The sequence below is a fragment of the Dromiciops gliroides genome, chromosome 4 (assembly GCF_019393635.1).
Source record: "Dromiciops gliroides isolate mDroGli1 chromosome 4, mDroGli1.pri, whole genome shotgun sequence".
NCBI classification, from domain to species: Eukaryota; Metazoa; Chordata; class Mammalia; order Microbiotheria; family Microbiotheriidae; genus Dromiciops; species Dromiciops gliroides.
Genome location: NC_057864.1, coordinates 270,982,093 through 270,997,851, shown reverse-complemented (window position 1 = coordinate 270,997,851; position 15,759 = coordinate 270,982,093). Strand labels below are relative to the sequence as shown.

Below are 15,759 nucleotides of genomic sequence, written 5' to 3'. Positions count from 1 at the left end.
ACATAGAGAGTTATCTGAATCACTGAGGGCAAGGCACTTGTCTAGGGTCACAGAGTCAATCTGTCTTAGAGGTCAGACTTGAACCCAGATCTTCCTCACTCTTGAGGCTAGTTCTGTTATACATTATTTGATGCTGCCTTCCATGTCTTCAACATTCTACAAATTTTGGAATATCTAGTACAATGTCATGTACCCCAGTAGACACAGTACATATTATGTATATTAATACTGATACTAGGGAGTGTTCTGGAAGACATGGGTTATAGCCCAGTGCTACTACGGCCAAGGTTGCAGATTAATTAAGTCCTTTAAATTTTCATCTCTCTTCCATGGTAGTCGATGCCACCTTTAACCTCACTATCAGTGCTTGTCATTGGTGGCAGTGAAGGGAGGAAATTTTGGAATGGACTCATTACAAATAGCTCCATCAGAGCACACAGAAAATCAACCCAGAAATGGCTGAACAAATTACGTGTTATATGAGTGAAATAGAATACTTTTGTACTGTAAGAAATGATAAAAGGAATAGCTTCAGAGAAAACAGAGAAAAAAGACTTGTATGAACTGATGCAGAGTGAATTGAGCAGGACCAGGAAAAGAATTTGTGCTGTAACATCAACATTATAAAGACAGACACTTTAGAAAGATTTAAGAACTTTGATTAATGTGGCAACCAGTCATGATACTGGGGGAATGATGATGCGCACTAGCCACCTTTGACCCAGAGATGACAAACTTCAGGATGTATCATAAGATATATTTTTGGACATGGATAATGTAGGAATTTGTTTTCTTTCTGCATTTTTACTAGGAGGATTTTGTTTTGTTTTGTTTTTCCCAATAGTGGGGAAGGGGGTAGGAAGAAGAATAAATAAAAATTGGTTCATTGGAAAAAAAGTGAATGAGAGAACCCTTAAATTTGGTGCTTTCAGGGCAGCTAAATGGCACAGTGGATAGAGCACCGGCCCTGGATTCAGGAGTACCTGAGTTCAAATCTGGCCTCAGACACTTAACACTCACTAGCTGTGTGACCCTGGGCAAGTCACTTAACCCCAATTGCCTCACTAAAAAACCAAACCAAAAGAAAACAAAACAAAAAAAATTTGGTGCTTTCCCAGTAGGTTAGTGTCATAACGTCTAATTACAGAAAGACAGCAAAGAACCAAGCACAGGAGACCAAAACTTAGAGACCACTCTGATATGCCACCAGACTAGGGATATGAGTCATTTCCCAGTATAGAGACAGCAAAACTGCTACAATGGTACACTGCCCCTGGGACTCGGAGATCAGACTGTTCTGCTTGTCCCGGGAGGGATCACCCAGAGCACTGAATGGGTGGAAGTTAGAGAGGCAGATTTAGGCTTTATGTCAGCAAAAACTTCCTAAGAATCAGAGCTCTCCAGAAATGAAATGGATTTCCAGGATGTGGATGGGGGAGGGAGATGAGGTGAAATGGGGATGGTGGCAGTGGAGGGTGAGGGTATGATATAATAGGTTCTTATCATCAGTAAGAGCAGAGTCTGGATCCACTTGTTAGCTATATCTAGGTCTGGTCTCAGATGATTACTGACTGTATGACCTTGGTCAAGTTAACTAACCCATATTTTCATTGCCTCAACTGTAAAATGAGAGTATATACCTCTCAGGGGTGTTGTGAAGTTTAAATGAGGTAATATTTGTAAAGCACTTAGCACAGCGCTTGGCACATAAAAGGTACTATATAAATGCGAGCTACCTTTATCATTTTTGTAGTGGGGACTCTTTCAGTTATGAGTTGGGCTTAGTGACCTCTGAGGTTCCTTCTACTCTTTTTAAAAAAAGTGTTGTATTGCAATCTTACTTATTTAGTTAAAACATTTCCCAGTTACATTTTTTTTTAAATAGAAATTTCTCTTTGATTTAAAAAAATTTTCTTTTTAAATTTTTTGGTGAGGTAATTGGGGTTAAGTGACTTGCCCAGGGTCACACAGCTAGTAAGTGTTAAGTGTCTGAGGTCAGATTTGAACTCAGGTTCTCCTGACTCCAGGGCTGGTGCTCTATCCACTGTGCCACCTAGCTGCTCCTCCCAGTTACATTTTAATCTGATTCAGGCTGCCTTCAAGAAGGCCATGAGTTTGACATGTCTGTCTGTCTTTCTTTCTTTCTTTCTTTCTTTCTTTCTTTCTTTCTTTCTTTCTTTCTTTCTTTCTTTCTTTCTTTCTTTCTTTCTTTCTGTGAGGCAATTGGGGTTAAGTGACTTGCCCAGGGTCACACAGCTAGTAAGTGTTAAGTGTCTAAGGCCAGATTTGAACTCAGGTCCTCCTGAATCCAAGGCCGGTGCTCTACCCACTGTGCCACCTAGCTGCCCCTGACATGTCTTTCTTACAGCACAATAATACTCATTACATTCATATTCTATAATCTGTTTGGCCGTTCTCCAGTTGGCGATGCTTCTGTTTCTAAACTGTGACTCTGAGTCTCTCTACCTTCATAGGCAGGTAGCCATTATAGAGGATCTACCACAGTTGACTTCCCTTAGAACTGTACTCCAGGTAGCTCTGGAGAGCTCAGCCTTTGTCTCCCAGAAACCCATCCCTGCACGTTTTCAGTGGCTATCTTGGAATCAACAAAATTCACTACTAAACCAGAATCACTGCCCTTTTTCAGAATGCATAATGCTTAAAGAAGGGGACAAAGAGTTCTTGTCAGAAAACTTCAACCATGATTCTCAGAATTCTCCTAAGACCAGCAGGCTTAACACCAAGCATGTTGACTTGTTTCCTGTTCCTTCCACAGAGAGCGAGACTGTTCAGTATCACTACGGGCTGAAAGATCTGGTGACAATCTTGTTTTACATCTTCATCACCATCGTCCTGCATGCCGTGGTACAGGAGTACATCTTGGATGTAAGTGTTACCCATCCCTGGGGCTCTAAGATTGGAAGTTTGGTTCAGTTCATACTCTAATACTTTGCACCTGGGTTGAAGCCTGACAGATTTTGAATAGGACTCCCACCCCTATCTCCTGCCACCCATCCATATGTTGGTTGCAGTCATTTAGTCCCACAGACCCATGACCATGTTTGATAGGCTTGGTCATGAGTTATTCCAACTAAGAATTGCCAAAACAGAAGCCCTGTCTCTTATCCTGCTCATCGTTCTCACCAAGGAAGTTATTCTCTCAATTGTCTTAGTATAGACATACACTTCTTGCTAATCACCTCAGTCTCTTTTCTATCTTATAGCCCCTTAAAGTTAGCAGGTTCATTGTAGTCCATTCGGTGCTGGATTTATAAGCCAGCAAGACCTAGATTCATGTCCCACCCCTAAGACTTACTCATAGGTATGTACCCCTGGAAAAGGTCACTTAACTTTAGAGTGTCAGTGTCTTCATCTGTAAAATGAAGAAGTTAGTCTAGATCAGTTGTTCTCAAACTTGACACTTAAAAATGAAGACCCCAGAGAGTGTTTGTTTATGTGTGCTATCATAGATATATTTTGTTACTATATCACTCTCATTTCCATCTCCCCTCCCCTGAGAGCCATCCGTTGTAACAAAGAATAAAAAGATTTGTTGAATTGAAGGGATTCAACAAAACTAACCAACACATCAACCAGGTGAGACAGTATAGGCTATATTCTGTACACATAATCTTCCCAGTTCTGCAAAGAAGGGAGGAAGGTCTGTTTTCCTATTTCTTCAGGGTCAAGAGTGTAAGTATTCATTGAGCCCTTAGCATATGCTAAAGGAAAAGGAGAATGAGAGAAATAAGACATAGTCTTTATCTAAGTCACAGTCTAAATATGGGGAGCTATTTATTTTCCTCTGTCTAAGCAAAACAGTCTAGATCCTGTGGACTCCCCCAAGATGCTTATGTGTGGCCTGGCATAGTATATGATTTGAGTGTACTGTACCCAGTAGATATTTAATAAATGCATGTCAAGTCACTGCTTGTATCAAGGCTTGCTTCATTCACACTTTTAATAGTAGCACTTTGTGAGAAGGAGATGGAAGTTGTATGTGCATGTTTTTCTTTTTTCCTTTAGAAAATCAGCAGGCGACTTCATCTCTCCAAGGTCAAACACAGCAAGTTCAATGAATCTGGACAGCTGGTAGCCTTTCATCTCAGCTCCTTGGTCTGGTGCTTGTATGTCGTTGTGACGGTGAGTGGCAGTTTCCACTAGAAACTTACAATTGGCAGCCTTTTATTAGGGGGTGGTCTAGACTGAGTGGAACATGCGGTCTGCATTTGAAGAGCTAATGAAAATAATTGCAAAGTACTTAGCAGACTAGAAGAAACTAATAAGCACTTTCTAGTCCTGGGGTACTTTCTTCCTAAGAAATAAACCACTTTTTTGCCTAGAATAAAAACGTGGTCTTATGTGACCACATCCCATTGGCATTTAAAGCCCTCCATAATCTGACTCCAACCTTTCTGACCTTACCTCTCACTCCCTCTCCCCCATAACTTCCCTTCCCCATTCTAGCCAAACTGGACAGCCCATCAACCCCATTCTCTGAGCCTTTGTTCATTCTGTCTGTGTCATGCCTGGAATGGACTTCCCCACCCACTTCTGTCTGCTCAAGTTCTTCCAACCAGGTCGAGGTCCTGTGCTTCTCATCCTTCCTCTCCCTTCCCAGTGGAAAGGCTTTCCCTGATAAAATTCCTCACTTTGGACCTTTGCATTCATCACATTCTTCCTTATATCACAGTTGTTTTTGCATGTCTTAACATCCTTTTAGAGTATAATCTCGAGGGCAAGGGGCTATATCCTGTTTCTGCTAAGTCATCTAGCTGCCTCGGATGTTACGATTCCTTAATCTTAACCACTTCCATGTAAACTTTGATTGTTGTTCTCTTAGTAGGAGAGAACACTGGTCCTCTTAGGTCACTGTTGAGCTCTTAGTATCTAACAGTACATTGCACTTAGTATCTCCAGTCTTGGCCTTACACACAGTAGGTGTTTAATAAGTGTAATGAATGGAGTTACCTTTTAGCCTAAGAGAAGCAAGAGTAAAAAATGGAGAAGCTCAACAAAGAGGATCAATGGCTTAGCCAAGGTTACAACGTCTGATTTCTAGCCCTTTGTAGCTTTCTTTGCTCCAGTACTGATTCTAGTAGATCCCATCCTTTTATGATAAATTCAATGACAGAAACATCCTTATGGCTAAAATAGCTCTATGTGATGGCCATTCATATCAAGAAATACACTGCATTGAAACAAGATAAGTTATATTGAAATCCATGGGGACTGTTTGATTTGTTTCATTGATGGCCCCAGTACCTTATTAGGTGCCTAATAAATGCTTTGATTGATTAGGAAGAGCACGGTTATTAACTACATAAAGGTTTTCCACAGACCGGATTAAGGATAGTCAGTCAATAGGCATTTTTAAAGTGTTTACTACTTGGCAGGCACTGTGCTTACCAAGAACAAGAAAAATAGCCCTTGCCCTCAAGGAGCATATTCTTTTTTTTGGTGAGGCAGTTGGGGTTAAGTGACTTGCCCAGGGTCGGTCACACAGCTAGTAAGTGTCAAGTGTCTGAGGCCGGATTTGAACTCAGGTCCTTCTGACTCCAGGGCTGATGCTCTATCCACTTTGCCACCTAGCTGCCCCAAGGAGCATACATTCTTATGGGGAGATGACATGTAAATAACTTAGTACATAAAAGAGGAAAGCATTAAAGCTGGGGGAATTGGGAAAGAACTCGTGGAGAAGGTGGGCTTTGACCCGAGTTTTAAAGGAAGTCTGGAGGCTCAAGGGGACACGGACACAGGAGGTGAATCGTCCTATTCAAAGAACCACAAACAGATCATGCTTGCTGGATCAGGCGTGGAAGAAGTATGTGGCCTACATCCAGACGGTAGGGTTTTTGGATACAGGAGACTCTCAGTACAACAAAATAATTCAGTCAGTCATGTGGTCTTCATCATAGAAGACTTGACCAGCGATGCCACAGAAATCCTTAATAACAGCCCCACCTCTTTTCCTGGAACTCCCTTCTGTAAACTGTCCCCATTTAAGACGTAGAGCCAGCCTTGTGTGACATCCAAATGTAGCCCTTAGAAAAATGAGCAAAGCTCTGGTTCCTTCCATGCTGGGAGGTCTGTGAACTCCTCACCCCAGGAGCCTGTGGCTCCAGAATCCTACATTAAGAGCTGGAAAGGATATTAGAGATCATTTTACAAATGAGGAAACTGAGACCCACAGTAGTTAAGGGAATTGCCAGTGAACACATGGGTGGTAAGTAGAAGAGCTGGGATTCAGACCCAAGTTCTTTGCCTCCAAATCCAGTGCTTTTCTCACTGCATCACTTTCTCCAGGGAGGGAGGAAGGAAGAATAGGAAGAAGGAAGGAAGAAATGAAGGAAAGAAGGAAGGAAGAATAGGAGGAAGGAAGGAAGGATGGATGGAAGGAAGGGAGAATAGGAGGAAGGAAGGAAGAATAGGAAGAAGGAAGGAAGAAATGAAGGAAAGAAGGAAAGAAGGATGGATGGAAGGAAGGAAGGGAGAATAGGAGGAAGGAAGGAAGAAATGAAGGAAAGAAGGAAGGAAGAATAGGAGGAAGGAAGGAAGGATGGATGGGAGGAAGGAAGGAAGAATAGGAAGAAGGAAGGGAGAATAGGAGGAAGGAAGGAAGGAAGACTGGATGGGAAGAAGGATGGATGGAAGGAAGGATGGATTTATCAAGTGCTTGTAAGTGTTTTACAAATATTGACCCTACTGGGTAGTTGCTATTATTCCCATTTTACATTTGAGGAAACTGATGCAGACAGAGGTTAATGACTTGCCCAGGATCACACAGCTGGTGTCTCAGGCTTATTTTGAACTTAGGTCTTCCTTATCCAGGCCCAACACTGGCTCCCTGGGTACTTTTCAGCCACATAAGGAACTTCTCAGACCTGAGGAACAGCCCTGATCAACTAAAGCAGGAACCAAAATGCTCTTCCTTCTTCTTGTTAATGATAAACAGAAGAGCAACTTGCTCAATCACACCATGAATTGATTCGGAGGAAGAAGGCCCCTCTATTATTCAGGCCCTTGTGAATGGCAGACACCTCCAATGTCACTTACTATTCCACTCACACATAGGTTTAGAGGGCCCAGGCCTGGCCACATAGCATAAAAGCCTCAGGTTGCCAAGAGCATTAACATGCATATGAATGTAAACTCTGACTCCCACCTCTACCCCCAACTTTCTGTACTGGAGTTTTGAAGTGGGGGAGGACTGGCTTGTCTCCTCTTCTTACAAAAGTATTGCCTCATCTTTCTGAATCACATTTCTTCTTCAGACACCACCCCAGACATTCTTCTCCTCCCTCCTTCATGCCCTCTCCCACAATGTGACACATTTAGACCAGGTTTAGGGGCCAAATGTCATTACTTAGGGTGATTTTTTTTTTAAAGCCCATGGAGAAAGTGAATGTTTAGTCATTTTCATTATTGTTTTCCCCCCATCCTCCCCTTTCAGGGATTTCTTCTCCCTCCCTTTGGATTTCCATTAAACAATAATGATAGTAATTAATTTTTTTGGTGGGGGAATAAAGCATTTTTTCTTTTGGGAAGCTCCAGACTTCCTTTTATCGGGGCAAGGGCCAGCATTACTCTTTTCCATTTAACACACTCAACAGGAAACAGGCCCAGAGAGATGATGTACTGTTCTCCTCAGGGGAGTCACAGAAAATGCCACCAGTACCTCAGGACAGCAGAAACAAAATGTTTTTACCACATTAAGTGCTCTGTGGAATTTTTTTATAAAAGATGTTGGGAGACAGCTACTAATGTAGAGCAGAAAGCAGTTTTTTGTTTTTTATTGTTCAATTAACAAGCATTTATTCTCGTTCCCTACCAGTCCCCACCCCCTATTTAAAAGAAAAATAAAACCCTTGTAACAGATAAACAGTCATACAAAAAAAATTCCCTTATTGTTCATGTCCAAAAATGTATGTCTCATTCTGCATCTTTGAGTTCTTCACCCTCTGAGTCATTGAGTGGGTATTTTTGTTATCACCACTCCTCTTGTATCATAGTTGACGTTTGCATTGATCAGATTTCTTAAAGCTTATAAAGTTTGTCTTTGCTATGTTGTGATTATACAGTTATTCTCCTGGGTCTGCTTCCTTGACTCTGAATCAGTCTTTTCATCAAAGTCTTCCCCAGGTTTCTCTGAAGCTGTCTCTTTCATTATTCCTTTTGGTACATTATCATCAATATTATTACATTTAGACATATTTAGACATACTCCAATTTATGGAAACTTCTAAGTTTCCAATTCAGAGCTAGAAAGTAATTTTAAAAACCATATTATTCTGGGGCAGCTAGTTGGTGCGGTAGTTAGAGCACTGGCCCTGGAGTCAGGAGGACCTGAGTTCAAATCCGGCCTCAGACACTTACTAGCTGTGTGACCCTGGGCAAGTCACTTAACCCCACTTACCTCATCAAAACAAAAACAAAAAAACCCAACAACACCATATTATTATAACTAGTAGAAATAACCATTCCCAGCTTCTTAAAACTAAGATGAAAGTCTTCTGAAAACAGGAAGGCAAATCTCTTCCCCCCTGGCCTCAGTTTCTTCATCAATAAAATGAAGAGATTGGATTAGAGATTTTCATTGACTCATAGAGAGAAAGATTACAGGGGGCAGGTAAAGCCCTTCCTTCTTTTCTCCAGAGTTCTCTTGGGATGTCTTGCTTCATACAGAATAGGTAGCATCATAGATTGAGTTGGAGGGACCTCTGAGTTCAACCCCCTCATTTTACAGATGAAGAAACTGAAGCCCAGAGAGCTCATAGCATTGGAGACTTTGAGTTGGAAGGGGCCTCAGAAACCATCTAGTTTAATTCCATCATTAGTCAGTATGGTTTAGTGAGTGGATAGAGCACTGGACTTGGAGTCAAAAAGACCGAGCTATAAGTTGCATCTCAGATACTTACTAGCTTTGTGATCCTGAACACTTAACTTCTCTATGCCTTAGTTTCTTCATCTGTAAAATTAGAGGGTTGAGATTGATGGCCTCTAGTGTATCCTTTTTCACTTTTAAATCCATCTTTTTTGGGGGGGGGGCAGGGCAATGAGGGTTAAGTGACTTGCCCAGGGTCACACAGCTAGTAAGTGTCAAGTGTCTGAGGGCAGATTTGAACTCAGGTACTCCCTAATCCAGGGCCAGTGCTTTATCCACTGCGCCACCTAGCTGCCCCCATCTTTTTTAAAATATTTTTTTCCTAATTAAATGTGAAAACATTTTAGACATTCATTTAAACAGATTTTGAGTTCTTGTTTCCTCCCCTCTCAACCCTCCCTTCCTGAGACTGTAAGCAATTTAACATAGGTTATGTATGTGTAATCATGCAAAACATACTTCTTTATTAGTCATGTTGTGACAAAAAACAAAGACCAAAAAAAGAAAAAAAAGTAGAAAATAGTATGCTTTGATCTGCATTTAGACTTCATGTGTTCTTTCTCTGGGAGTAGATAGCATTTTTTTTTCATGACTCTTTTGGGATTGTCTTAGATCATTGTATTGCTGAGAAGAGCTAAGTTTATCATAATCAATCATTGTACAATGCTGCTATTACTGTGTGTACAATGTTTTCCCGGTTCTGCTCACTTCACTCAGAATCAGTTCATGGAAGTCTTTCCAGGTTTTTCTGAGATCATCCTGCTTGTCATTTCTTATATAGCACAATAATATTTCATTATAACCGCAGATTGTTCAGGCATTTCCCAGTTGACGGACATCTCCTTGGATGTCATCATTTTACAGATGAGAAAACGGAGGTCCAGATCATAGATTCAGAGCTAGGTGGGACCTCAGAGGCCATCTAATCCAATCTCTTCCTTTTACTGATGAAGAAACTGAGGCTAGGGGTGAAGAAATTTGCCTCAGGTTATATAGGTAGTAAGTTTTAGAGAGAGGATTCAAATCCAGGTCCTCTGAGTATTAAAAACCATTTCTTAAGCACTTGATATGCTCATATAACTTCTAAAGTCGTTGCCTTGTCATTGATGAATAAAAATTATATAGAGAGGTTTATTTGGAAAAAGAATTAGGTCTTGTGACTTGCCTCGTTATTATAGGCTTTTAGTTGTATGGGCCTGTATTTTAGGGTCCATAATTTGTCTCATAGTATATATATATATATATATATATATATATATAAGTCCATAAAGTGATGGGCTATTATGATCAGGTTCAAGTGTATCTGTTTTTTGTTTGTTCAGAACTGGGGTGGGGCAGGAGAGAAAGGGGGGCACTTCCAACTTAGGCCCCATTTAGCTAACCCTTTATAAAGTCAGAGAAGAGGTTTAAAGGGTCAGCCAGTCTGTCTGCCTGTTCGCAGAGAAGATTCAGGTCTCAGATGTGTTTGTCGGCACGCTGGGGACTGTAGATACGTAAGGGCATCTAATGCAGGCCCCTACTAACTTGTCTTGTCTGCAGCGGCAGAACTCCAAGGTTAACCCCTTGGGTTCCAGAGGCATGTGATCATTCCTCCTTAGGCAGCTGTTTGGCTGGCCTTCTGGAAAAGACTGCTCATTTACCAACTAGTGAGTCATTTCTTCTCTGGCTCCTGCTTCTCCTTTCCTTCCCCCTCCACCCCCTCCTTCTGCCTCCCCCAGTTCCAGACCTAGTGGAGGGGACAGGCTCCCCATTTGCAATCAGGCAGCTTTTTTTTTTTTTCTGTTGGGATCTCTTTGTTGGTGTCAGAGTTTCCATAGCCTTGTTTCCTGAGCAAACAGGCTACGAGGCTGAAGAAAGTGTGCATTTAACATGTAAAGCTGGTATGTGTTTGGCTTTAGGCCCAGCCCCCCACCCCCACCCCACTCCACCCCCAGGGTTTCTGTCCTCAAGCAGCCAGTCTTTCTTTGGCAAGAAGGACTCCTCTACCTCAGATTACCATAGACAGACTCACAAATAACACTTCTTGTTGATAAGTATACAGAACTACTTCCTGTAGGAAGGAACTGTCACCTCCTTGGGGGTTACCCATCCCCCCCTCCCAAAGTGGCTGGAGGCTTTACACCCTTAATGTGAGAAGAGGGAGACTACCGTTATCCTCTGCCCAGCCTGGCAGATTTTTAATCAGGACCTAGCTGTCAGGAAGAACACTGGGGTGATGAAGGCAGAGAATGTGGGTATGGAGCAGTTATCCAATACTGAGACAAGGACTTCCCCCGATTTCTCACGCCTGTGTGAGATACGGAGGCCGTTGTCCAGAAGGGTCATGAGTGTGATCTTTTAGAATGAGCTTCCTTTGAGAATTCTGAGGATTTAAAAGAAAAAAGGGAAGAAGGAAGAAAATTATATTCTTTTTCCACCTTAAGATACTGGTCTTCTTAGGTTGTCATTGCCTTTCCTTCCTCTGTCAACTGTATATATTGGTTCTAATCTGCTTTGATAAAATAGAAGCAGGAGATCAGTCTTCTGGTGTGATACTCTTTTTGTTGTTGTTTAGTGGTATGATTTAGGATATGATTAGTTATATCTGTAAGGGGCTAAAATTCTAGCTATACTATCTAAAATCTAATGAGTGGTCACCAATAAATTATAAGCTTTAGCAAGAGTATTTAAGTATTTATTAAAGAGCATTAGGATCAGAAAGAAGGGTAAAAATCTAACTCTTTCTAAGAGACCCCATCATCCAACCCTCCATGGCGAGGTCAGGAACAAAAAGGACCCAACGTCTCCTGTGAAACTCCACACATCCCCTCCACACGTGCACACACAGCTCCAAGCTAATTGGCCGTTAGCTTTGATAGGCAGTACCCATGAGCAAACGTCACTTCCTGACGCCAAGGACCTGACCACATTGCTTGCCCTCAGAGGCCTTCTCCTCATGGCAGAGCTTTCCTACAGTAACTCCAGCAGGTGGCGTCACTCCAATCCTTACGTATCCAACATCATCTGGGGTTTTCTTGGTGAAGATACTGGAGTGGTTTGCTATTTCCTTCTCCATATCATTTGACAGATGAGGAAACTGAGGCAGACAGGGTGACTTGACTTGGTCAGGGTCACACAGCCACTAAGTGTCTGAGGCCGACTTTGAATTAAGGTCTTCCTGACTTCAGGCTTGGTGAGCTATCCATTGTGCCACCTAAGTGCAGAATCGCAGCAGCACAAAGGAAACATGAGATGCGTGGATCTAGAGACTTACTCATTCCAAATGTTCAAACAGACTGCCTGACCTGTGGTAGAGCCTTCCAAGCTCATATTGGTCCAGTCAGCCACAGTTAGATGTACCGTACCTTGACCCAGTGTGGTGATGTCATTGGTTCTCTTTGGGTATGAAGGATGAACACCAACATGGTTCTGAGATAGCAGGCAGAGGCCCATTATCATGGCTCCTTTTTTCTGTCTGGAGACATTTCTTCTTGATCCATAAGGTTTATTTAGAACTAACAAAGAAAACCAGGAGTTTTTTATAGGGAGCATAGAGATGGTGGGTGTATGAAAAAAAAAATGAACACCAGACTGATAGGCAAAACCTGGGTTCTGGTCCTGGCTCTGCTTCCAACTATCGATCAGTAATTCTTTGTTAAGCTTCTGCTGTGTCCTCCTGGATACTAGGAGCTAGGTGCTGAGAATACAATTACAAAGAATGAAACAATTCTTATTCCATAGTGCACTTACATTCTAATGGGGAGATAATAAGTACACAGAAAATTATACGGAGCAGAAATATGATGATAATAAATACATGACCACATATATGTACAAATAATGTAAATACAAGGTAGTTTGGGAGGGTGCTAACAGCTGGGAGGGGATTAGGAAAGGATTCATGCAGATGTTATTTTTGCTGTCTTCAAGGAAGAGAGAGAGACTCTGAAGCAGAGGTAAGCGGCAAGGGTGGGGAATGCTGGTCTATTCCAGCCAGTGCACACAGATGGAGTATTGGTGTGACCTTGGGTAAATCATTTAACCCCAGAATTCACTTAATTTTTGCAGCCTCACAGTCATCCTTGATTCCTGGCATTCCCCCTTCCACATCTCTCGTTGCCAAGTATTGATTCTGTCTCCAGATTCTCTCTCCCATATAGGCCCCTGTCATCCTTCACCTGGCTATAGTGTCCTAAATTGGTCTCTCTGACTCCAGTCTGTCTTCTCTCCAATCTGTCCACGTGGCTGCCAGAATGATTTTACCGAAGCTCAGGCTCTCCCTTCTTAATGAATTCCAGTGAGTGCCTATTACCTCTAGGATCAAATACAAACTCCTCTGTTGAGCTTTTAAAACCTTGAACAACTTCGCTACAAGCCAGCTTTCCAGCTTTCTTAGATATCTATTGTGCCCCTCCACACAGTCTCTGGTCCAATTAAATGGACCTTCTCTTTGTTTCTCACATACTGCATTGTCTCTGTGTCTTCACATGAGCTGCTCCCCAGGCCTGGAAGACATTTCTTCCATACTCCTACCCCTCGGAATTCCTAGTTTTCTTCAAAGTGGAGTTAAAGCACCATCCAGTCCGTCTTCTATGTGAAGCCTTTCTTTATCTTCCCACAGCTGGAGCTTCCCACCCCCCCTCCAAATCTCTTGCATATATTTAGTGTATGCTTACAGAGGTACATGTCTCCTTTGATAGAATGTGAGCTTCTTGAGGGCAGAGACGATTTCATTTTCTTAAAACCATATTTCCAGGGGCAGCTGGGTGGCACAGTGGATAAGGCACTGGCCCTGGAGTCAGGAGAACCTGAGTTCAAATCTGGCCTCAGACACTTAACACTTACTGGCTGTGTGACCCTGGGCAAGTCACTTAACCCCAATTGCCTCACCAAAAAAAACCGCAAACCATATTTCCTAGCACAATGCCTGACGTAATAAGCATTTAACAAATGCTTACTTGCTTGCTTGAATAATCTGAGCCTTAGTTGCCTGTTAGACAAAATTAGGAAGTTGTACTAGATGATTTCTAAGGACTTCTCCATTTGAAAGGTTCATGACTTTATGAGAAAGGGGTCATTCACTTTAGTGAATGACTTCTATTTGCCAGGCCCTGGGGATTATTAATGTCTCTGTTTTACAAATAAAGAAACTGGGGCATGAAAATTATGTGTGTGTACATACACATATTATACATTCTCTCTATGCATACACACACATCTATGACAATTCCTGCCCTGGGGGGGTTTACTTTCTACTCTCTAATTTCTACCTCCTTATAAAGAAAACATGCGTACTTGTGGCACCTCTTCTAGGAAAACTCAGATCAAGGGATAGTGATACATTGCTGGTTACTTCTGAGTGGAGCAAAGCTGCTGAGTTGGTATTGCCGACTTCAGAATCTCTGTTTTCCCTTTTTCTCTAATTACCTTCTGAAATATCATAGCCACTACCAGACTAGTAATCACTGTGCCTCAACTCTTCTAAAAGGGTCTTGGATGGCTGGCTACAGCTGGACTGAAGGTTGCTCTTTTCCCAGATTACCGTGATGTTAGCACTTTATTCATATTGTGTTTATTGGGTTCTTTTTACATAATAAAATAATTGACATTTATATAGCACTTCAATTTTTTGCATAACTCTTTACCCACATCATCTGATTTGAGCCTTACAACAGCATTGTGCACTAGGTACAGTGGGTATTATTGTCCCCACTTTACAAATAAAGAAACTGAGCCACAGAAATTAAGTGACTTGACCCTACTCACATATCTAGTTGGTGAAAGGTGGGGTTTAAACTTAGGCCTCTACTATTCCCATACCATGCTACCTTCTCATTCATTCTGTTGGTTGTAATATTTTGTCAATGAGAGCAGGGTAATATCTTTGTTTCCCACACAAAAGCTTCAAGTTGATGTAATATGAGGACTTACTGAAGGGACTAGTGATATTGAACTGCCGGAAGAGAAGACTTTGAATATTAGAAGGACTTTTTATGTGGAAAATGGTTTAAATTTGTTCTATTTGACCTCTGAGGACAGCACCAGGGGAACTACAGGTGGGAGTTGGTAAAGAGACTTTGTCAGCTAGATATCACGAAGAAACTTTCTAGGGCTATCCCAGAGTAAATTATGGGCTGCCTTGGGAAACAGTTGGGTAGCCTTCGCTTGAGGTCTTTAAGCAAAAGCTAGAGGACCGCCTCTTCGTGTTGTTTATAGAAGGTATCTTTTTTTCAGGTACATGTTGGGCCAGGTGGCTTTTGGGTTCCCTTCTAAATCCAATTCTGTAATACTGGAATAAGGCCAGTAAAACCTACTCAGGGCACATGTCCCTTCAAACCAAGAGTCAGTAGCGTCATCTCTTTATTCTTATATATTTTTTTAACATATTTTGAGGCAGAGGGTTAAAGGTCACTGATATACTGTTCTCATCTTCACCTTTCATTATTACCCTTATAGCTAATCCAATAGTGAAAACCACTCCAACTAGTGAGAACCATTTATTCCCTCATTCCATTCATTTGAATGCTCTTGATCAGGTCCAACTATACTTGATCTTGTTCTAAGTTTATTGATTGCAGGAATAGAGGACTGGACCAGAAGATTAGCTCTTCTTCCCCCTCAGTAGAGTATAAGCTTCTTAAATGTGGAAAATGTTTTCTTTATGTCTTCAGTGCCTAGTGTGAGGTGCTGTATACAGTAGGTGCTTAATAAATGTTTATTGCTTGTTCTTACCAACTATGTCATTTGAGCCTGGGTCTTTCCATATGTAAAATGGAGGTAATATGATGTACCTTTCTCAGCGTGCCAAAAATAAGGTTAGGGACTCCTGGCTATACCTATGATTTAATTGGTATGAAATTTCCATTGGTAGGGAATTCCCAGATGAAGAAATTCCC

General features: G+C 41.7%; 1 protein-coding gene across 1 annotated transcript in view; it reads left to right on the top strand.

Moving 5' to 3' along the window:
* TRAM2 (translocation associated membrane protein 2) overlaps nucleotides 1–15,759 on the top strand; it is a 109,671-nt gene that overhangs the window by 82,675 nt on the left and 11,237 nt on the right. The window contains exons 3-4 of the mRNA XM_043962461.1: nucleotides 2,777–2,886; nucleotides 4,027–4,143. Coding sequence (XP_043818396.1) covers nucleotides 2,777–2,886; nucleotides 4,027–4,143 — 227 coding nt within the window. The remainder of the gene's footprint in view (nucleotides 1–2,776; nucleotides 2,887–4,026; nucleotides 4,144–15,759) is intronic.